The sequence below is a fragment of the Tachypleus tridentatus genome, chromosome 10 (genome assembly GCF_004210375.1).
Source record: "Tachypleus tridentatus isolate NWPU-2018 chromosome 10, ASM421037v1, whole genome shotgun sequence".
Lineage (NCBI taxonomy): Eukaryota > Metazoa > Arthropoda > Merostomata > Xiphosura > Limulidae > Tachypleus > Tachypleus tridentatus.
This window is the reverse complement of record NC_134834.1, coordinates 189,909,096-189,932,172: the sequence shown is the minus strand read 5'-3', so window position 1 is coordinate 189,932,172 and position 23,077 is coordinate 189,909,096. Positions and strand designations below refer to the sequence as shown.

The window sequence follows — 23,077 nt, the reverse complement described above, 5'->3', positions numbered from 1 at the left end:
AATTGGTGTCTCATTAGAAAGAAATGGTTCTCTTTCAATAAAACAATTGTCAAGCACAATTTTCAGTCGAATACAAGAGTCTAAAAATCATCAAAATATTTTTAGAAAGTATAAAAGAGAATTATACGAAAAACAAAACAACTTTGTCTGAACACAAAACAAAAATGACGTTTCAAATAATGTAAAGAAAACTTAAGAGTAATTATCCACAGGTGAAACATCGTTCAAAACATTACTTAAATATTTTAAAAAATGAGAGACATTTTGGAGGTCGACTTCATCTGATTACCACATTCAAGTCTAATAGTTAAAATTGTTCACAAAGTATGCATCTCATGCTTTATCAAAGCAATGCCAAATATTTACAAAAATCTGTATATATGAACAGAAATGCAACTTAGCTTGTTTTAAAGAGTGAATCAGTGATTATGGAGGTGAAACATTAACCTGAATACGTTTGAACTGCATTTAAATAACTGTATACCAGATTCAATTCGTACCTTTACTTGAAAAAACAAACATGAAATGTTAAAATATATAAACATTTTGTGTTGTGGATGATACATGATATCTGTGTTTTAAATAAAACGTATTTATTTAAATATCAATGTATGTATCTCATTAGGGAGGATTTGGTAAGATCGATTGTTCTATTTCTTGAATTATTTTCTAGGGAGACAGTGGAGGGCCTCTAGTGGCACAAAAAAGATAATAAGTGGACTGTATATGGGCTGGTATCGTGGGGCCCTCTGGTTTGTGGTATCAAGCAGGAGCCAACCGTCTACATGCGAGTGTCAGCATTTCGTCAATGGATTGATAAAACCATATCTTCAAACTGAAAACAAAAGTCACAGAATTATACAAACCTGTTTAAAGATTCTATTCAAAACGTTTTATGATTCTTCAGGAAATACTTCAAATTCTGTTACTTTCTAGTACAGGCCAAAATAATTTCAGATTTCTGGAATTACTCAAAACTGTTTTCAATTTTCTGGAATTTTTCACTTTTCCTTAAAACATTCCGTAACTTTTCAGGTTTTTATTTCTCTAACTGTCTGAAAGTTCCTCATATTTGTTGTAACTTTCATAACCTTCCCTGAAGTCGTAGTGACTTTCAGAAATTTCCATAAAATCTTTGTAATTTTCTGAAATTTCTCAAAACTATTAGTAACTTTCTAGAACTAGCTCAAACATTTTGTAAATACTTCGAAATTATTCAAGCTACTTGAAATTAGATTTAACGTCAGTGTAACGATAAATAATCCTTTTCTTACGTGACACAACAAACATTTCTATGAGAAAATAAAAGGATTTCAGCGGTTATCTAGAAATTGTGGTTTACTTCTCATCAAAATAAGCTACCTATATAGCTCAGAACAAAAAGCTGACTCAGTAAAACTACATTTCTATATTAATAAACTGTTTTCCAGTTCAGTTTTTTATTTCTCAATCTAAAACTAATCAATTTAAATGCTCATTTTCTTATTCTTAACATATAGTAAAAAGTCTATTAATATAAAATGGTGGATTAAAGTAACGACAAACAACACATTCAGGTGAACCCTTGGGAACCCTAGACAGCTCAGAACACACTAACTATTTTTACACAACAAAAACATAGTTTATGCCAGAACTAGTATAATCTTGAACAATGTTTTATTCAAAATTCCACTGGTTAAAATACTGAAAGCACAAAAAAAATAAAAAATAAAGTATTATAGCACAACAATAATTTTTTACCTAACGTGGAAATAACTTTACATATTGAGTGCTTTATTCTCAAGACGCGAACAAGAAAAGCAAACTTAAAGTACATACCGAGTTTGGCTCTACAGAACATACACTGTCGAGCCACTGGTAGCGTAGTTTGTCAAATTCCTGTCGCCACAACATTACAACATGAAGATCTGGTTCTAATGGTGCACCTTCTCCAGGTGATAAAGCATTAACAAACTCTGTCTGCTTTTCTTGAAAAATAAACATAAACCTGTAGGAGAAGACTTCCTTAAGTTCCTATACTTATACACAGACAAAAAGGAAAACTGTAAAATAAAATAAATCATTCAAAGATCACTCATCAAAACAGACTTATCATCTCTTAAGACATTAGCTCCTAAGCCTATTTTACCAATACTTTCCAAGATCCCTCTTGTAATTTTACAATTACTTTTTAAAGAAGAGTATACATGTAACTGTTGTATCCCAGCCAATATGTGTGTGTTTTCTTATATCAAAGCCACATCAGGCTATCTACTGTGTCCACTGAAGGGAAGTGAACCCTAATTTTAAGCATTGTAAATACAAAGATTTAAGTTGTCTAGGGATCACAGCCCATAAATGGCCCTTTAAAAGGAAGATAGAGCATGACTCACTGGAGAGTCGTGTGGAAGCCAACGTGTTAAGGATAATGGTATCAATGTAATCTTGCAGTTGAAAAAAAACAACAAGAACAAAAACTGTTCAAACAATGAATTGGAACAAGTGAATTATTTGGTAAGAAGATATTGCTAATACAATTGCACAATTCTACTTAAGATAGTTCATTACACTATAAAGTTTTTCAAATTATTAAAATAACGTTTGTTAAAAAAAAACAACACCTACTCCACTCTCCTTTTTACAATCTCATAACTAGACACACTAATTACATGTGTTACTTGTAACACACATGAAAAGTTATATTCAGTTCCATTATTAAATACTCCTGTGGAAATGTATTATACAGGGCTTAAAATTAATGGGGAACCAGGGGTCAATGGCCTATAAAGTGTCTGATAGGCAAACTACCTGGCCTTTAGAATCAAATGAGTCATTAAAAGTTCAATTTCACACAAACTGATCTAAGTGTTTCTCAACCAAGGAGAACTTATGACAAACCATAAATGGACCTTCCCAAAATTATAAACACTCCTCAGACATGGACAATCCAGAAGCATGCCTATGAATGGCTTGTGTATTCAAAGTAAATGCACTTTCATTAATAAGAATGTCATTACTTCATTCAATTTTTAAACCATTTGTATTAGTGTAATGAAATTGATATAAAAATTTGAAATACTGAGTGATTATTGAACTTTAATAAAAATGACCACTGTATTCAATCAAAATGGTACGACTTTTGAAACTCTGTCTATATGATACCAAGCCTACATCAAGGCTCACACACTCAAGTAATTTATGTACAATTTATTTCTTGTCAACACTTTCCAAAAACAGACAAGTAAAACTTGCAAACTTGTAAGTTGTTTGGAGAATCTATTTTACTCTATGTACATTGTTTGTAAGTGTATTCATAATAGGCCAAACACTTTTGAATTCAAAGATGGAGACTGCACTAGCCAAAAATTAAAAAAACATAATACTACTGTTTTACCAATCATGTCACAAACAGAAACCACCAATTACTACAGTGCACAATAAGCTGATTACAATTGCATACAATCAAGTTGATAATGTCATTGTGTAGAATTGATTCTGGTTCAAACACTCAATTCAATTACTGGTAAAATGCTATAGAATATAAAATAATAACTTAAAATGAACACAAAATAATGACTTAAAAACAGGCATAATAATGCAGCTCTTATGATCATTTCTCTAATACATTTTCCACATCTATTTCATTACTTAACCTCCTCATGCATAACAAGAAAGGTCAACCATATGCTGCTTCCATCTCCAGGAATAAATAAGGAGGAAATATCTCACACTTGTAACCTCTTTGACCTACTGCTGGCTGTATCAGCCAGCTCTGATGAGAGAAAGAGGATTCAGCAAGATGATGAAGACCAACACCAATTTAAGATCTTGTCTGGAAGCTGACAGGATCACTGATCAACTTATGGTCATGTTCCCATTGCCTTCAATAAATGACTCTGATCCCAGAAAAGCTATCCATCTTTGGAATTCAGGATCATTTCAACAAGAATACTAAATGCTGGCAGGGTCCAAACTGAAAAACTGGACAAAAAACAAATAAAGGAAGAATCCAAAAAATGGATGTTGAGACATCCTCGGACTGATGTACACTAAATTTCCTTTCATTATTTACTTTGATCAGGAAAGAAACCTAACCTAAGTTTAGTTCATCACAACTTAAGCCATTTTTGAAGCATTTGTATGTTTCCAAAGTTTGCTAATTTGAGGATTTTGTTTATTACATATCGAAATTCGTGAACAACTAATTAACAGACATTAGTGGTGATGTAAATTGTATAATTTTTCCATATCTCCATCAAAAGTGTGACATTGTGTTGACAGATATGTGTCAGCTAGATAATAATTAGTTATATGAAAATAAGGATTTGATCTCTTGAGCCCAAGATTATAATTAGATCTCAAATAAGTCAAGAGTGTTGAAACTATGAGCTAAAAGTTTGTAACTGAAAAAGAAATAAACAAAAGAGTAAAAAACGTATATTTTTATACTTTTCTAACCTTGACTTTCAGATGTACACCTGAAAGGTGTTCACTGATCATAACAGGGTTAATAGATTTCACAGGTTTTCTGAGAAGCCAGAGACTTGTTTTTTTTTAATACTTTTCTCCGTCAATGAAATCCATGTATTAATTTATTTTCATTAGTTTTATCTTTTTGTCCAATACAGAATTCAGTGTAAAGAACAGACCTGTGTTAAATCATTTATCTTCTATATTTAAAATACAGCAGTAATTAGTGGAGTTAATTGTGAAACTCATGCGAGTTTTGTTTGAATTTTATTGTGAGACTCACATGGTATTAAGGACTGTGTAACAAATTTGGAAAAATGTATTCAAAAAAACCAGATAAAGTAATTCTAACACTGACACAATAAACAAATTTGATTATGTTCATCAAATACCTGCAACTATATGGTTTCATAACTTGAAGCTTTCTAAAGACTTGTTTTGTGGATGCACATGATCATGTTACACTCATCACCAACTATAAAAACTGAAATATGCTTGGTAACAAATATACAAGGTATTCTTTACCTCCTACATAAAGGTGTCATGTCAGAGCTAGGATTCTGGTCCACATTGGTGCAGTTTTCATCAGCTTTAACAATTCCATCAAAAAATGCATTCCTTGTGACAGAGTATCACAGCACAAGCTCAAGGCAGATGTCAAATCTGTCCTCTTTGTGTGGTGATATTAAGAGATGGTTCAAGACAGCCATTCCAGCATATTGTAAATATCTATGATTTGAACATCATGAATATCAGTTTCCAATTCAACAACATCTCAGACGAAGATTCATCTCATTTTTATTAACATCCTAACAATCATCATCTTATTTAGCAAAGTATGTTGCAGACATTATTTTAATTCATCTCAGACAAAGATTCAATTCATTTTCATTAACATCCTAACAACCATCTTCTCATTTACCAATGTTTGTTGCAGACATTATTTTGATTCATCTCCGATCCTTGACTCGGCAGTTACTCTTTCGTGATTGTGATGCATGCTATCTGTCACAGAGATAAAACACAGTGGACACATATTAAGTAACAGAACCGTTTGTCAACCAGAATGTACCACATTTTCAATGTATGAGAAAAACTTCATTTGTTTCTGTAAAATGTGCTCCTCTTAAAAGTAGATACGACTAGATTGTAATTCTTAAGCATTCATTCTGGTGGATACTAGAAATATTTACCAATAAAAGTTCAATAAATTTGAGGAAAGTTAACAAAGTATTAATGTATAAATTATTTCAGATACAATTTTTATAATACTTTAGTATGTTTTACAACCATTTTTAAAAGCCATCAAAAGCAAATTATACAGACTAGAATTTGAGCCTAATATTCACATATACGTGAAACCAGAAATTCAAAACTACAGTATTGTAAGTGCAAGGACACACTGCTGTTCCATGCTGCTAACAAATAATTTACATGAAATTACATATTTACAACTTTTGGCATTATTCAACATCTATCTATTTTTGGTATAGCAGGTTAAATTGTAGTTCATATTAGTTTTAATTATCAGCTCACTACTTAAAGTATTATCAGTTTCTCAAGGTAGTGGAACATCAGGGTCAATTTCTAATTTAAAATATTTTCAAGCATATAAATTCAAACTCAGTTGAGCAAAGAAAAAAATGTATTTAGTATAATTTATAATGTATAAAATTTTTTTGTTGTTTTTTTAAACATAAAATTGATTGAAACTTTAAAATCTTATTACAACATGGAAACAAAACTTTGAAGACACTTTTCTGGCCAGTTATTCCATTTACTATTAAACCAATAAATGACACTTATTCTTTCAAAAGTATCTTCAAGAGAACAATTGTCTACTAAAATACACATGATTATGTGAAATGAATATAAACTAAAGCTCTCTCATGAAAGCTTTATACCGATTTGTATATACATACCTATTGATTCTAGCTCTAATGCTACCTTTTGCCAGACAGGTTCAACGTGAATACAAAGTAAACTAAAATCATTGTAGAAAAGGATCAGATATGGCTTTCTCACACTTCCTGGAATGATGTGGTTTTCATAAGTCCTAAAATAATTGTTCCAAGTTAAAGTTACATAATTATTTAAACTGACATTAATCATAATATTTTCCTAGTATACTCTTCCTATAATAAAAGCTTATTTTTATTATTTACATTGCTTCATATAAGTTACTAAAGAAGTGTAAAATTAAAAACATCCATAAAACACATTACACTTGTTGTCAATGACAACATTTAGAACAATTTAATGTTCTTAACTCATGATAGGTTGTCATTGTTTAGAATTAAGCACAAAGCTACACAATGGGCTTTCTGAGCTCTGCCCAGGAATGGTATCAAAACTCTGTTTCTAGCTTTGCATGTCCCTAGACATGCTGCTGTGCTACAAACGGACTTTTCAAATTAAGGTATTAAGAATAGAATAGTAATTGCTGTAGTGATCTTGTAAAAATCATTTATTTTTATCTGATACCCTTATACTAACAACAATTTGTGTATATTCGTCTCTATAACATAGGATACAGATATGTCTGGGCACCATTTACTGCAATGACAATGTTTATTTATTTATTGATTTTTCAATTGTATTCTGCTAGTTATTTAACCCCTTGTATACCCTGATTTCATTCAAAGTAACATTCAATGTGTTTGTTAAATTTGAGTTGGAAAACATTAACAAGTAGACAGTTAGATATGATATTCAATTTTGGAACAGGAGTCCCATGTTGCACAAACCTGCTTGAGTACTTTAACAGCAGGAACAATATGAGAAAAATAATAATAATTTTCCAGTTCATTCAACCTCAACTAAAGCACTGGAATCATCACTTTTCCAAGTTACCTTACAGAGCTGATTTCACAACAATTCATGTTAAAATAGAGAAAATACCAGATACAGTGTAAAGTGATGCCATGAAAACTCGAGATACACATTTAGAAAGTTGTACAGGTTATTGAAATACAACTTACAAAGTGTTTGATGGACAAAAGTATTTTTATTTTTCACCCAAAACTTAGTATTATATAAGCATAATGTGCTTCCATACACAACTATCCACAAGTTATGTAACTTACTTTACGACACCACTTTAGTTGGGCAATTAGAACAAGGAAATCAATAGGTATTTTTCTTTATAAAATATTGTAAAATGAAGAAATTACACAGATACTGTCTTACGTTGAAGTGATTGTGTATTTGTCATAAACCAGTCCTCCATTAAAAGGAAACTGAAACTTAAATCAATACTTAATAAGTAACACTTGAAAGTTATATATTTCCTGTATAGTTGCTGACGATTTTACTTCTAATGTTTCATAAGGGTCTCTAATACAATAAACTACTTCAATTATAACTAAAAGTGTTACTAAAATGAGCTAACAATCAATGGTTTAGTCCACGCATATCGTAAAAAAATTATTAAACACAACCTCTGTTACCACAAACTCCATCTTCATCGAAGCCTCCTATATAAGGCAATTATTCGTTAAACTGACATAACTGATATATGTTATTATCTTCTGGCAAAGGTTCTTTCTTAATTTGTGTGTGATAGAAAATTCTCTCTTAAAGCCCAAGAGTTGGAGGTGAGTATTGATGACTAGCTGCCTTCCCTCTAGTCTTACACTGCTAAATTAGGGACGGCTAGCGTAGATAGCCCTCGTGCAGCTTTCGCGCGAAATTCAACAATAACCAAACTCTCTTAAATTTCAATAAAATGTTTACTACTGGTAAAAGTATTTATTACGTTCAATACAAAACATCTATATAATCAGCGTTGACTCTAACAATATTTGAGTACTTCTATATTAGATTGTTAGCAACGCTGTTACTTATACTGACAGTTTTAGAATAATAGATTGATAAAAGCCAAATTTTTTTATTTTAGGCATGCGATATTGGTAACAGTTGCGAATTCTTTTGTTTTTGTCATTTTACGAGATGGTACAGATTCACTTGAATCAATTGGTAGCTCAATGACTTCTAGGCATACTACAATTTTATCATTATCTTCTTTTTAACCCCTTTTACCCGTAACTCAGCAATAAATCTGCTAAGTTTCTGATTCGATAGTGTGCACAACACAGATTGCCTGCCCATCGTATAACTTTGAGCTCAACCACGCGATTATAATGAAATGATTTATTATTTGATTAAGTATCTTCATTGTTTGTAACATTTGAGGCCTTGATCCCAATAACACTGTTGGAAACTCCATTTTAAATATTTTAAGTTAAATGTTTACTAATAGATATACGTACTATTTACAGTTTAATTTAACAATTTCGAAGTTTCTTGTAATATACAGAAACAATAATGACGTAAATACGAGAGATTAAACTTTTAAGTCATTTTAATGAATATATAAACACTCTGTATTAACAGTTATCGCATCAACATTTTGCTATTCAGTTGCTCCTTAACGTGTTTACAAGTCAAATATAATTTCGGTTGAATTTAGGCCTAAATTAGTATCAGAATTTATGTTGAAAGGTACATTGATAATATAGGTCTACAAGTGAACGAGCTGTAGCAAATGTTTATTGTAGCAATAAATTAAATCACTGTCATTTTGTAGACTGGACTTGTGTTTTTTATTAAATAATCGAAAACATCCCGATCAACCATAGAACAAAATTCAACACTGATGTAGTTAGAATATTTTTGTGAATATCAAAATGTGTGCTGACTAAACTTTTAAAACGGATAATTCGATCATGAAGCGGAATCAAAACTTGATTAGAAATAATGAAACAAAATAAGGCGAACAGAAAGAGTTCGTTCGTTTGCTTTTGAATTTCGTGCAAACCAACTCAAGGGCTATCTGCGTTAGCTGTCCCTAATTTAGCAGTGTAAGACTAGAGGGAAGGCAGCTAGTCATCACCACCCACTGCCAACTATTTGGCTACTCTTTTACCAACGAATAGTAAGATTGACCGTCACATTATAACGTCCGTATGGCAGAAAGAGGCGAGCATGTTTGGTGCAACAGGGATTCGAACCCGCAACCCTAAGGTTACGAGTTGACGTCTTAAACCACCCTGCTATGCAGGGCAAACAGAGAAAGAAAAATTAAATTACCAACAAGGAAGAGTAAAAAAATAAATACTGAAAAAATAAAATAAGAAAAAGATTCAAAAATGTAAAAAACAACAAAAACATCTAAAAAGAAGAGCACGAAATTCAAATACATACATATGACCGAAAATGAAGGCAAAGAAAATTTTAGAAAAAAAATTTTTAGAGCAGGACCACGTCGATTTATTTATTAAAACATGTCAGTTATTTTTTTGTCAAACTTTTTTCTTTTGTTTATTCTATTTTTAAGGAAAGAGGCAATCGGTTTTTAGTATCTGAGAAGTTGTATTATTTTGAATTATTTAAATTTCATCGTTTTTTAAAGATCTTAAGTCATGTGAAATTAGATTGATGCTGCATGAAAATACACACTTATCTCGATATTAAAATTTTTTCGTAAAATACCAAGGCTATAGACTTCTATTAATAAGAACTTTGCTTTATACCAGCTTTCCCCCATGATACAACAGATGCAAGCTTTCTGAGATGTTTATATGGTGCTTTTATCAAAGCCTCTTCAATGTCCAATAGAGGAAGTCCTTATTTGCATAAAAAATAAGTTAAATGATTATTGTGTGGTTCATCATTTTTGCATTGTCACCATTTTGAGTTTTCTGTTACAAAAGCACCTTTGATTCTACACAGCTTGAAGATGTTGTACATTCTTTTTTCTTTATTATATTCTACAAATAAGAGCCACACTTTTAGCAATGTCATCAACCACATTCAAATGTTAAACTACTTACAGTTCTTCCCTGTAGTCCTCTCAAAACTGCCATAATTTTGGGCCATAATCCAGAAATCAAAATGGGCTTTTAAGCCACCTGAATAAAAACTTATGCATTTTGTAACAAAAGATTCAATTAACATGTCCTTAGATTCCCAATATTTAGTTTGATGCATTTTGAAGGTTCAAATAAGATAGACTTGAATATCAAATCCCATAAACATCAACACTTAAGAGCGTATAATGTCTTAGTCATCTGCTGTATATGATAGTGCTATAAAGTACACTCCATGAGGAGGAAATGCCACCACAAAGGTTATGGCCAGTTCAGAATGTTTGATCATCTTCAGTTGGGTGACCTGAAGTCAAACACTGTCCTTAACTATATTTATGGCTTTTGCTATTTCATCACAGTCAGTTGTAGTTTCATAACTGGAGTGGTCAATGTATTCTCAAGATTGCTGGAATCAACTGAAAATTAGAATATCTAGACCAAAGGAAAGTCCAATAGTCTTTGTAAACACAATAGGACAACCTTTAAATGATACGATGTTGGCATGTTAAATATCAGCGAAGATTCACTTTTCTCCAGAGCCATTAAAAGGTGTTTTCATACCAGCAGAAAACAACATTATGAGTTTGAATAAACCACCAGACATCAGATGTGTCGACATCTGGGATAAAGAGTGGGAAATATAAGAGCAAACAATTGCTCAGCTGAGGCCCAAGCTGGCAGATGATGCAAGGCATCCAGAGATATTAGCAGACTGTCATATTTTCTCTGTTTTAAGCATAATTAAGGTAATTCATTGTTACTATACAGCAACATATGCAATGTGTGTTTTGTGCATCACAGTGTGTAATACAAGAAAATATAGGACTAATTCATGGTATTTTTTGATGGAGAAATGATACTGAATGGGAACTGACTGAAATCTTATTACATGATAAAAGGATTAACTGTTGTTCCAAAGGCACATGTACCCATCTTCTATGACTGGTGTTGCTTACTGTTGCAAAACAAATTGTCTTAACTCAACGATTCACCAGTGTTCCACCAAATGTGCCATAGCACAAGCTTGAGCTCCTAGACATCAACTTTGGAACACTTAAAAGTTGGTTTATCAAGGTTCCAGGCACGATCAATGGCAGATAATTCACTTATTCTTTCCCTGCAAGATCACTGAGAAGCTTGCTATCTCAGTAGGATACAAGTGACAGTTGGCTGGAACTGTTCCTTTGAATTTTTGAGAAATTCTTTACAAAAGTGGTTTAGATCTTCAGATTGAAGAACTGTTGAAAACTGGCTTCTACACATCATGATCAAAACTGATCTGTGGCAGTAACAACAAATGTTGCCCTTCAGTCACTCAACTTGGTTCTATGCACACCTCCGACTAACCTGGGAGTCGTATTTTTTCTTGTCCTTATTGTAGCTGTAGAAGGTAACAATTGCTCCTCTATCCTCCAACCTCATCATCACTGCTGCAGGATGATTCCCAACAACTGGCAGTTTCATTCAGGTCTGCTGTTTCTGCTTTGGACACTATTTTCTGTCCACAATATCCAAATTTCATGCATTTAAGTAACTCCTAAATGTTAATGTAGATAAAATTAGGTGCAAACTACTTATACGTTGGAACAAGGAATGAGTGAGATGGTGTAAATCAAAATTTCAAAAATAAGGATGACTAACTACAACAAACTGAATTCACTTTATTACTATACATAAACTTTATAAATAAAAGAAAATCTGTGAGAGTTTTCTCCTTCTGAACTCAAGCTGATTGTTCTTAATAATATAACATTTAAACACTCTTACAGAATTTCTTTAAAGGTTCTGATAACTTCCAAAACAAAGTAAGACTAATTTTAGATTACAGTGACAGTAAACTAAAGATAATTATATGACCATAAAGCTGAAAACAATAAATGAGACTCACCTCATCACTAGTAGGTTTGCTGTCAGATGAAGCAGCAGCAGGATTTCCAATCCTGGATTCTTCCCTCCTGACAGTTCTAAAGTCTGACCAGCATCACCACAAGCTGCTGTTTTAGTGCTTGAACCAGGTTCTGTAGTTAGTGAGGCAGCTGAAATGTTTGAAACTTCATCTCCTCCAGCAGTGTTGTCTGCACTGTCTACAGGATCTATTTTAGACTGTGGTGGCCCTCCACGAGATCCTCTGCGAGAAAGACCAGAACTACCTCTGAATCGAGGCCTACGAAATGGTTTTTTATCTTCTTTATTTCATTGGTTTTGTTGTTTCTCTGGTTCATTTTCCTTAACAATAAAATTGCAAAATTATCCACGTATCTCAAGAAATATAAAACTGACATGAAATTAAGTACATATTTATGTATAATTAAACACCACACTTGCACAAACTACATGTTACATTTATTTTGTGATAATACTACCTTTCTTCAATCTAGGTATTTAAAATAAGTTTGTCTTTAGGGCAAACTGGCAAGATTTGGCAAGTTCAACTGATTTAAACCCTATCCTTCCTATTCTTCAGTATTATTATTTTGTGTGTTTGCACCCTATTAACGTAGTGGTTGGGAATATGACCTACTATCATTCACAGAACACTTGGTACTTGTATAATAATAATAAAAAGTTGGGAATCTTGAATTAGTTCCTGGTCACTAAAATCTAAGTTTTTTAAGAAACAAGTTACTTCCACTTGTCCTTGAATAAGCTGAGTACTTTACAAAAGCTTTGTAGATAACGTGACAAATGTTTAAACCTGGCACCATAAGTCAAAACAGCGCATCTTTGGTTGTATGGTATATAGAATGACGAAACATTGAACAGTACAGAAACAAAATACAAGTCAAAACATGTATGGGTGTGTTGGTAATTTTCTGTCATTAAATGTTTTGGAAATATGCTTAAAATAAATTATGACACATAAATTGATAAATATTAGTATCAAACAATTGAAAACACATACCTTGATCAGCTGGGTAAGGTAAGGTTTCAATCTTATAAACAAACTGTGCTCAGTAATGTTTTACTGTTTACATATTAGTTTAAAAGATAAATCTTCCTACTATATGCTTTTGAATTTCAAGTAATTTAAAATATTTATTTTTCCTATATTAGGCAGTAATTTTAATTATTTCCATAGTTATATCTTATATTTGGTGTTAGTTTCTTGTTTTATGTTCAAGTATACGCATATCTAGGCTTAGTAATTCTAAATGTGGCTATTTTACTTTTGATATAATACTAATTTTATTTCTTCTAATATAAATTACAACTGATGAATTATTTGTTTTCAATTGGTCTACATTTATGATTATCAATATAAATAATATGCTTGCATTTGTCTTTTTGGAACTTCTCTCACAAATTTTTCAATAAAATGCTACAAGTCTCATTTTTAGAAAGGCTTTCGTCTGAGAAGTTTGAATTACATATTTCCTTTCCCAATCACAATCACCTTACCTGATTTTTTGCTAAGTTATGTTGTTTAATATAATGCAAAAAAGGCAAGTATTATATTAAATACAATTGGTAGGGACTTTCTCAACCTATTTAGGTCTAAAATATACAGGTACAGTTCATATAAAACCATATACTTATTACATTGTGGACAAGCATTCAGATGTTTCTGACAAAAATCTGATGCATTGTCTTTATTACAACTTTATATTTACTTTACATTGAAATAATTTAGTTTCAGTTTATTTCCTACACTGCTATAAATACCTTCTAGCTATTTTTATTTATTTATTAGGTAAGGAATTAAACCTTCATTTTTGTGAGTTTTTGTTTTAACTAAAAACCATCTCATTCACTAAACACTCTTAACTGCTTCACAACTTACACTATTACATGTGTCACTTACTTAAGATGTAATTTTATTACATAAATAATCTATTGAAGATTCACTGACCGCATAAAATGTTTTCAAATAGACTAAGATTTATCTATATAACACAATCAGTGTTTTTTGCATATGTATATATAACACAATGCCTCAAGATAGTATAGCTTAAACACTGTGTATAAAAATGATAAAGAAAATTCAAACAAAGGTCATGAAAACTATCTCGGATGTTTTGCAGGTCTCAGTTAGTAACCTTATAATATTACAACATATTTTTCCCAATTTTATTTTTTTGGGGTACTTTATTGTTTCAGAAATTCTGTGAATTCATTATCAATCAGAAGTACAATATTAAACCTAGCTTTAATACAAAGCTTTCTAATGAACTATTACATCCTCTAAATGGAAAATGGATACAAAACTGAAAAATGTTTAGTGTGACAACATTATATTCATGAGGAAAACAACTTAAATACCTTCAAATCACCACCACTCTGACTACCTTCAGTGTCACTACGAACTTGCCGAGGTCTTCTGTTGTAAGAATTTCGTGAATAAAAACAACGAGTAAGACTGTTAGAATACTGGCCTTGTTCCTGTCCATGTTGTGGACTTCCACCTCCAGTGCTATCTTCATCAGTGTCATGTTTTTCCTTTGAAAAGAGCAAAACTTATCAAAGTCTAGCAATAATTACAGAAAGCTTATGAAATCTACAGTAATAATGGAGTGTGATTATAAGGGTTTAAAAAAAAACTTTTTGTCCTCATCACTTTGTGATTTGGTGTTTATAATACACATTGAACAAAAAGGTCTAAATGCATCACTTTTAGTTTTAAATATTTATATTGATATGTTCAAATAATGGTGGCACATACTTCTAGTTGAATTTACAGTTAGTTTATACAAACACGCTGTTGTGATACCATATCTGCAATCTATCAAGATAGTTTAACAATACACCAGTAAACTTTGTTACTACATTTTACTTTGGATCTCTTTACACTATTTCTTAATGTTATATAAAACCTGTTGTTTTTCTTACATATATTTTATTTCTTCTCTGAATTAATATCAGCATTTGAAATTAACTTGTATGATGAATTTAATCTCCCCTTGGTTTAACTATCAAATATTATAATAGTATTAAATATTATTAAAAGACAACACAACTGCTTCCACGTTTGCACTTAACAATAAAGATACAAAACAGGAAAAATTCAATATTTTGAAAACATGACAATGTAATTCTTTAAAGTCTTCATAAACAAAAGAATTAAAACAAATTATTCCACAAACAAACATTTCACAGGTCTATATTTACAGATCTAATGTCTGACTTTAGAACGTGAATGAAAAAAATTATTAAAATAACTTGATTAAAAAAAGTTTAATTTGGAGTTGGTCAATGTGTCTGAAAACCACAGATCAACATAATAATCACGTATGTTTGTTATAACAACTTGTACAATTTACTAGTACAAGTACACTGACTTGTCACCTCTTCTGATAACATTATATGTCACTTAACAGTTAAGTTCATGTATCTTTGTGTTTACAATGACAATTCCCCACAGTAATAAGATTGCACTTTAAATCTGTGAGTGTTTACAAAATGATAAATAGACAATCCAACAAGTAATACAAGGGTTTAATCACTGGTCATCCTTTTGGGATGTTTGAAATTTAACATTATATAGGCATATAAAGTCATTACTTTTGCTCATGGTTATAAAATCTTATTTTCCTTTCAGCAAACTTATTCATCAACCAATAAACAGTATTTACTCACAAATGTTTAAATAATAGTTATTTTTAAAACATACAAGGATAAATACTTTTTAAAAACAACTAAAAAGACTGATTACTTTGTGTTAAGAAATTCTGTTTGTGTTTCATACTTACTAAGCCTCACCATCTTATTAATTCTTCCAAGGTGTGTGTGTGTGTGTGTGAACAAAGGAATTTGAAAACGCACCGTTTACTAACCAAACTATTTTCTTTTGCATGTTTTTACAGAAAATTACAATCATAAAAGTGGAAACCTTGAAGCTGAGGATTTTTTCTGTACCATTAGTAGAAGGATTGATGAATGTTAGCAAAGATCTCATGAAATGCACTCACAAGCAACACATTTCTCAAGTGATTTACAACTCATAATAATAGTTAGGCACAATTCAAAGGCCAATAAAAACAATAAAATTTAAGTAAATATACATGTATACTGTTATGATATTAAAGCTGCTTTAGATAAACAATTTCATAATACAATTTGAAGTCATTCTAGAAATAAAAAGGGTAATTTAGAAAGAAAAAAACGTTCAAAATTTATTTAGGTTTCAGAGATATTGTACTTAATTCTTGTTGAGGCTCTGTTGATCTGACAAACTATATGAACTATTTGTACTCTTTTAAAGTCTTCACAAAATGTGGCAGTCTTGATAAACATTACAAATCTTTCAGATTAAATAAAGTGAAGCATTCTTAATAATCTATAAAAACTTGTTCATGAATATACTATTTGTTTTGAATAATCCATGTACAATGTGATTTTCATGTAAAAATTAAGAATGCATATCTTCATCACACAACTCTCAAATTTCTCTTGTGTAATCTCTAAAACATCTTAAATACATTTCAAATATTTGGTTTCAGTAAAATATACTATGTCATTTGTTCGCTTCTCTATTCTGACTCCATACAAGGGAGTCAATATGACCGACTTTAAGCACAAAAAAAGATAAAATAAAGCTAAATTAGTCTTTCTTTCTAGAAAGACTCCAAATTGTAACATAAAACTATTCGTTTATCCTAAGTGGCTTTAAACCTCTAACAGTACTGTCTATATATAATTAAATATTGTTTTATTACATGTCTACTATCTGCACCACTACAAAGTTGTAAAACATTTAGGGAACTTGCAGCTCATGTTATGCTATCAAATTATGTTACCCAAAAGCTGCATGTGTGCATTCCTCATGGAAATGTTTTATTGTATTACTACGTATTTTACATAAACTAAAAACTAACCTAGTAAAATTCTTATTTCTATATTTTAGTAACTTTTATAAGTGAAGAATAAACATGAAAACAAGAAATAAAGCACTTACCCATGTCTTCTTGTTTTTTTTGTTGATAACACTTAATATAATAGTGGTAGTAATGAAACAAATACTTTTCTTTAATTAAATAATACACCAAAGAATGCTAATGAGCAAAAAATAAGACAATATCACAATTTGTCTGGCATTCTAAATATGTAATAAGAGCTGTTACAAGTTCATTCAAGCTATTCGTTATCTTTCCTCTGGGAACAAAGCTAAGAGAAATTAATGATTCTGCATTTGGAATATAACAAAATCATTGCTCCATATAAAAGATGAAAACCTTGACATTCCATCAGTAAATATCTAACAATTACATTCAAGAGAAAACCATTAATAAATAAATCTGAAAAGAGAAGATGCAACAGGTGGGTGTAGAAAGATCAGCCTGATTTTTCTATTTGATGTCTCTCTAACCAAACAAAACTGTGGTTTGTCTAACTAATGATATTTTATGATAAGTAATTCATGTCGAATTTTGCACTTAATGAAGGGATGATGGAAAAAATATATAAGATACAAAACAGTAAAAAACTAAGAACTTAAAACTTGTACATTACGAGATGGATTATCAGCCACAAGTTTATGTCATACCAATTGGTATAACCTAAATATCAGATTAAAAACATTAATTGTAAGTCACTAAAACATTATGATGTGCAGTGTGTGATGCCTGGGAGTTAAAGGAGTACTTTAGTCTAAAAATACATGATTGTTATGGCTTTGGTCCACTTTTACCAACTACTTTTTTTGTATGCAAGTTTTCTAAAAAACACTAACTCGCCTCATTAAGCTGTTCCTGTCGGTTTCCACGTGGAGGACCTCGAGGTCGACGAAAGTAACGTGGATAATAATGCTGCCTTCGTCTCCTGCGTTGGGGTTCATAGATTTCCTTACCTTCATTTTTCTGTTCTTGACTCCCATTAGAACGACTCTATAATATATTTTTTTCTATGTTTATATTGACTGAAAAAAATGAAATCATTAATTTATTAGACACAAAATTATATTTAACCCTTTTACTTACAGATCATTTACTAAATAAAAAGGATGGAACTTGAGGTTTTTACTTCATAGAAATTTAGAGCATTTTATTTGTTGAAGGTTGTATCTAACCTTCCTACTAACAACTGAAGACAGTGAAAGGCAGCAGGTGCTGGTATTGTGGGTTCACACACTAACTCTTAATCCATAACTGATTTTCCTTAGTTGCTAGTTTGCTTGGGATCTAGATTTTGTGTGATAGATAGAATATCCCCATTGAGTTTGGCTGCTATAGCTACAGACTATTTCTTACAAGTTTTAATGATAACTATAACTCATAATGAGAAAACTAATTTTGAGTTTTGAGTTTTTACATTTGTGATTTATATTAATTTCATGATTATTTAGTCATGATAGTCAAAAGAAAAATATCATCTACTCACATTTTTTAAAAAATAATTGATATACTTTGTCAAATATTAATATAATATACAACAGATTAGTCATGGTTTTTTTATGATGTAACCAATTATATGATATATCTACTTTAAAACATTTCCTTAACATGTTAACTGCTGTAATAATCTACAGCAAATGCTAAGTTTTAGTGCAATACTGTTGTCTTCAATTTAAACAATAGCAATAATTAATCAAGAACGTTAGAACTAAAATAAAATATTTATTAAAACTATGGAAAAACTGCTAGGTAGTAGACTACTGAAGTCAATGCCCAATAACACAATTTCTTTACACATATTCAAAAATTTTATATTGAGAGAGTGAAATGCACTACTCTAGGAGGCCTTCTTCCAAATCTACGTCTTCTAAGAAATCTCCATAGAACCATCTCCTCCTATCAGGAGCATATTTGCTTCCTTCCACTGGTGCACCCTCCGGTCCAGTGACATAAGCAGCTTCATTCCCCTACATGAAAATAAAAAAAAATACTTTTCTTCACTTATGCATTTTGTAAACAAACAAGATTTAATAAAAGATCCAGTTATATTCAGAAAATGGTTCCAAAGAATGAAATTTGGCTAAACATTTTAATGTATGTCTGATTCAGAAAATATTCTATGAAGACAGGGAAATACCTTATTAAAGTAACAGAATTAAAATGAATCGGTAGTAATAATTAACATTTTATATTAAATATACTGAATTATTTAACTGAATAAATCCTGAGAGCTTGAGATGTGGGAGCACTGAAAACAGACCTATTACTTATAAACAGTAAATGTTTCTACTTTACTAGATGGCTTCTATAACTAGCTAAGCTTTAATACCAAGTATCTTAAAACACAGTAGCATTACACTTTTAACACAAGCACATACTACAACACATGCTAACTTTTAGTAACTATTTATAAGCTGTAAAAAATCTTTACTACAAAAGTTGCAACATGCTTTAAGATATGATGAGGAAAATACATCAACTAAAATGAAACAGTTACTTTATAAATACATATTCAGAAACTACCGAAAATTCAAAGTGCAAAACACAAAGTAGTTTCAAATAACATAAAGATTAACATTACATTTGAGAAGGTAAGGAAACTTAAAATGAAATTATTTCAATTCTTGCATTCAACATGTGCTATCTATCCATGTATCATAACTTCATAAAGTACACTAAAGTCTGGATAAACTGATTTTACAAAATAGATTCTTTAGCATTAAATGACAACAATAATTTAAGGTTACAGTGACAGTTATCACTTGCCTTTTCTCCCTCTACAACGCCAAATTCCATAGTTTCTCCATCACCTACACTTTGTAGGATTTTTTTGGGGTTGTTCTTAACAATGGCAGTCTAAAAAATTAAAATCCACAAAACTTTATATTTATTACAGTAAGAAAGTGATTTTCTAATGAGAAAAATTACAATACTGTTAGTAAAATGTTTCATTTTATTCTTAAAATCAATGCTCTAAATAGCCAATATGCAAAACATTTAAATCTGAACATCTGAAACAAGTTACAGTGTTACAGAGTTCTTTGCAATATACATAGATAGTAAGTTGAAATTAAAACCTTATTTCTGTTCCAGTTAAAAGAATACATCTTAACCCTCATTTGGAATAAAGCCTTACATTGTATAAACATTAGATTTTAATAAAATGCAAAAGTTACAACATTACTTTTAAGTCAAGTTTACATGCTGTAACATGAAATATGTTCCACTGCTTCAAACATTCTCTTCATAAAAAATATACATTAGAGGCATACAATCAATAGCCACAGGAAATTTTTAACAAGTAGCAAATTTGTCTTTCTTTATGCAAAAGTGTTGTTACAATAATAAAACTAATGTTATCCAACTAGATTGGTAATTACTTAGTACTTATTGGGTTTTAAAGTTTGTAAAGTTATAAAAAATTAATAAAAGTATATATTTTGACTGCCTGAATAATATCTATATAAATAAAAAATTATCCAACAATTCTTTACACACAAACTAATGTCAGAGTTATTATGACAAAAGTTACCTTTCATCTTGCTGAATGTTGCTTACTGATGACATACATATAAAAACAATTTTGTTTTGATGAATATAAATATATCCTGCTACCCTTGGACCAGAAATAAAACAAAGTAAATTGTAAAACAACAAACACAAAAGAAAAGAAAGTATTGTTAAAGTCACACTTCAATGCATTGCAACATCCTTCAAAATATATACCACGAGTAAATCCAGTTTTGAGGAAGAAAATATTTGAAAAAGACCGCTACAATTAGTGCACTTTGTTACAAGTTATAAATTTCATAATAATATACTAATGAAGTAAGTAGTGATAGCTCCATTATAAAATTATAACTGCCAATTTCTGAACACAAAAACTTTTCTTAAAAATGTTCTAACAGTCTTTTAAATGCATCTCACCTGGTGGACAGAGATGTCTTAATTTGTATCCACCCTGTTAATTTAAAAATAATTGTTTAATTCTCTTTTATGAATTACAAAAACTTTGGTTTTAATTCAATCCTAGAGAAACAGTATTTATTCAATATTATTGTAGATATATTTGCAAAATATTACCCAAGCTTTCTGTACACTTCTACACAACTTTTCAACAATATTCATTACAATTGAGACAATCAATGCACATATACAAAAAATTAATGCCTATACTCGATTTAATTAAAAGTTGTTGAAAAATATAAATGACATATTGATTAAAATAAAAACATTTCATACATAAATATCTGCAATGCAAACAACTTGGCAGTCTTTATCTTTGCATGTATACAAAGAACCTAAACTTAAAGTCATTAAATAGTGTTCACAATTGTGTAATTCTTTCCTAAAAACTTAAAATGTTGGAATATTTAGTTACATAATTACTAGGCAAGTCTAGAAAAGAGTCCCAAATACACAAATTTCTTTAACATATTTCTGTATTATACTTGAACACCATCACTTCACTAATACCATTAAAAACAGTTCTCACAATACGGAACCTTTTAATAATAAATATGCATTAGGGTTGAATAAATTAAATATGAAGCTAATATATGAACACAAAAGCAAATATTAAATAGCTTGAAAATATCTGTAATAACTCAAACTACTTGAAGTCGTGGAATTTATCAAAAGCTTTGGACAGTTACTAAACAGTGTATGTTAAGATAATAAAACAAGGCAAGTTTATCCTGCCATAATGATATAGTTTTGCATGTAATAAATTTCAGTTCATTCTCGACTGTTAGATAACATTAAATATTTTTATTTAAAAATGAAGCTAAAGAGCAATTAGAATATAAATACAAAAAACTAAGTAACAAATCAAACAAAATTGGTGATAATTTAACACTTCAATAATTTTCATAAAGTACTACATACAGTAATTAGAAAAATGATACATGTAAATTAATACCACTTATATGGCTGGATAAAAATGAATAAACATATTAAAGATTTAGAGGTTCCTTGGTTTTTTGCCAAATAGTATAAAATAAAAATAACCAAGGGCGGTGGTAAGGGGACTGCTAGGACTAAAGCTACTCCAAACAGTGCATTTGTTTTTGTTGTAGCCCTCGCACTTAAAACGATGCTCACTTTAAATTGAAACTTAAGAATACAGTCTGTGTGTCCACAAGATGTACAACTCACTCCCTCAGATTGCAGTCGAATTCGTTGTAGTCCTTCTCATCGGAAAGAAGTTGGTGTCACTCCTAAAAATAAAGCCTTTCTAAATATCAACTACAAGTGGTTTAACCAGCTCACAACGCTTACCAGGATTGCTGTGTTATTTGCATATAAAACCAGTTCTAACACTCGATGACCAAAACACTTATTATGGTTATACTGGGAAGAAGGGGGAGCAACAATAAATTCCCAAAGATAAACAAATCAGACTTGTTGGTTTGTTTTGAATTTCGCACAATGTTACTCGAGGGCTATCTGCGCTAGCCGTCCTTAATTTAGCCGTGTAAGATTAGAGGGAAGGCAGCTAGTCATCACCACCCACTGCCAACTTTTGGGCTACTATTTTATTAACGAATAGCAGGATTCACCGTCACATTATAATGCCCCCACGGCTGAAATGGAAAGCATGTTTGGTGTGATGGGGATTCGAACTAGGGAATCTCAGATTACGAGTGAAGTGCCTTATGTACATGGCCATGCCGGGCCGTGAGATTGTTAAGAGCTTAATCTCGCACGTGTTTAAACTGGGATAAGGACAAAGTCTCACCCAGATTTTTTTGTAGTCTACTTTTTTATTCATTTTTTATTACATTTTGAAGACATCTTGAAAGTTTGCTTGCATGCAATTTTAAGTCTGTTTGTTTCAAAGTGAGAATCTAATTAATTAGGTAATTTGGTAATTATGAAGTTCATTTTTTAAGATTAGAAATTACACATTGTTGCAAAAGAAGTCTTTAC

The 23,077-nt window shown here is 30.8% G+C and overlaps 2 protein-coding genes across 16 annotated transcripts in view; one reads left to right on the top strand and one right to left on the bottom strand.

Annotated features, from left to right (window-relative positions):
- The window catches only part of LOC143227819 (chymotrypsin B-like), an 83,907-nt gene that overhangs the window by 15,660 nt on the left and 45,170 nt on the right, over positions 1-23,077 (top strand). Inside the window, exon 9 of the mRNA XM_076459080.1 lies at positions 674-706. Within this exon, the coding sequence (XP_076315195.1) occupies positions 674-706 (33 nt within the window). The remainder of the gene's footprint in view (positions 1-673; positions 707-23,077) is intronic.
- Positions 489-22,807, bottom strand: LOC143227821 (uncharacterized). 15 transcript variants are annotated; one of them, XR_013015086.1, is made up of 11 exons: positions 22,304-22,424; positions 21,074-21,107; positions 19,913-20,002; positions 18,983-19,113; positions 17,990-18,139; positions 14,580-14,756; positions 12,208-12,545; positions 6,372-6,505; positions 4,975-5,178; positions 1,819-1,987; positions 489-835 (listed from the first exon to the last, which is right to left on the bottom strand). XR_013015086.1 is itself a non-coding variant. In XM_076459083.1 (6 exons), the coding sequence occupies exons 2-5, from the start codon at positions 19,940-19,942 to the stop codon at positions 14,582-14,584; spliced, it is 486 nt and encodes a 161-aa protein (XP_076315198.1). In that variant the 5' UTR covers positions 19,943-20,002; positions 22,250-22,420; the 3' UTR covers positions 12,207-12,545; positions 14,580-14,581. The 15 variants fall into 15 exon arrangements, 1 of the variants encoding a protein (XP_076315198.1); XR_013015081.1 differs by having other exon boundaries at positions 22,068-22,420; XR_013015083.1 differs by having other exon boundaries at positions 22,250-22,420.

Bases quoted from the DNA above. Each gene is read 5' to 3' on its own strand.
- LOC143227821 (XM_076459083.1), bottom strand. From the start codon at position 19,942: ATGGAATTTGGCGTTGTAGAGGGAGAAAAG. The intron at 19,114-19,912 runs GCAAGTGATAAC...ATTTTCATGTAG, and splicing joins GCGTTGTAGAGGGAGAAAAG to GGGAATGAAGCTGCTTATGT. The intron at 14,757-17,989 runs GCGAGTTAGTGT...CTCTTTTCAAAG, and splicing joins GACAGGAACAGCTTAATGAG to GAAAAACATGACACTGATGA.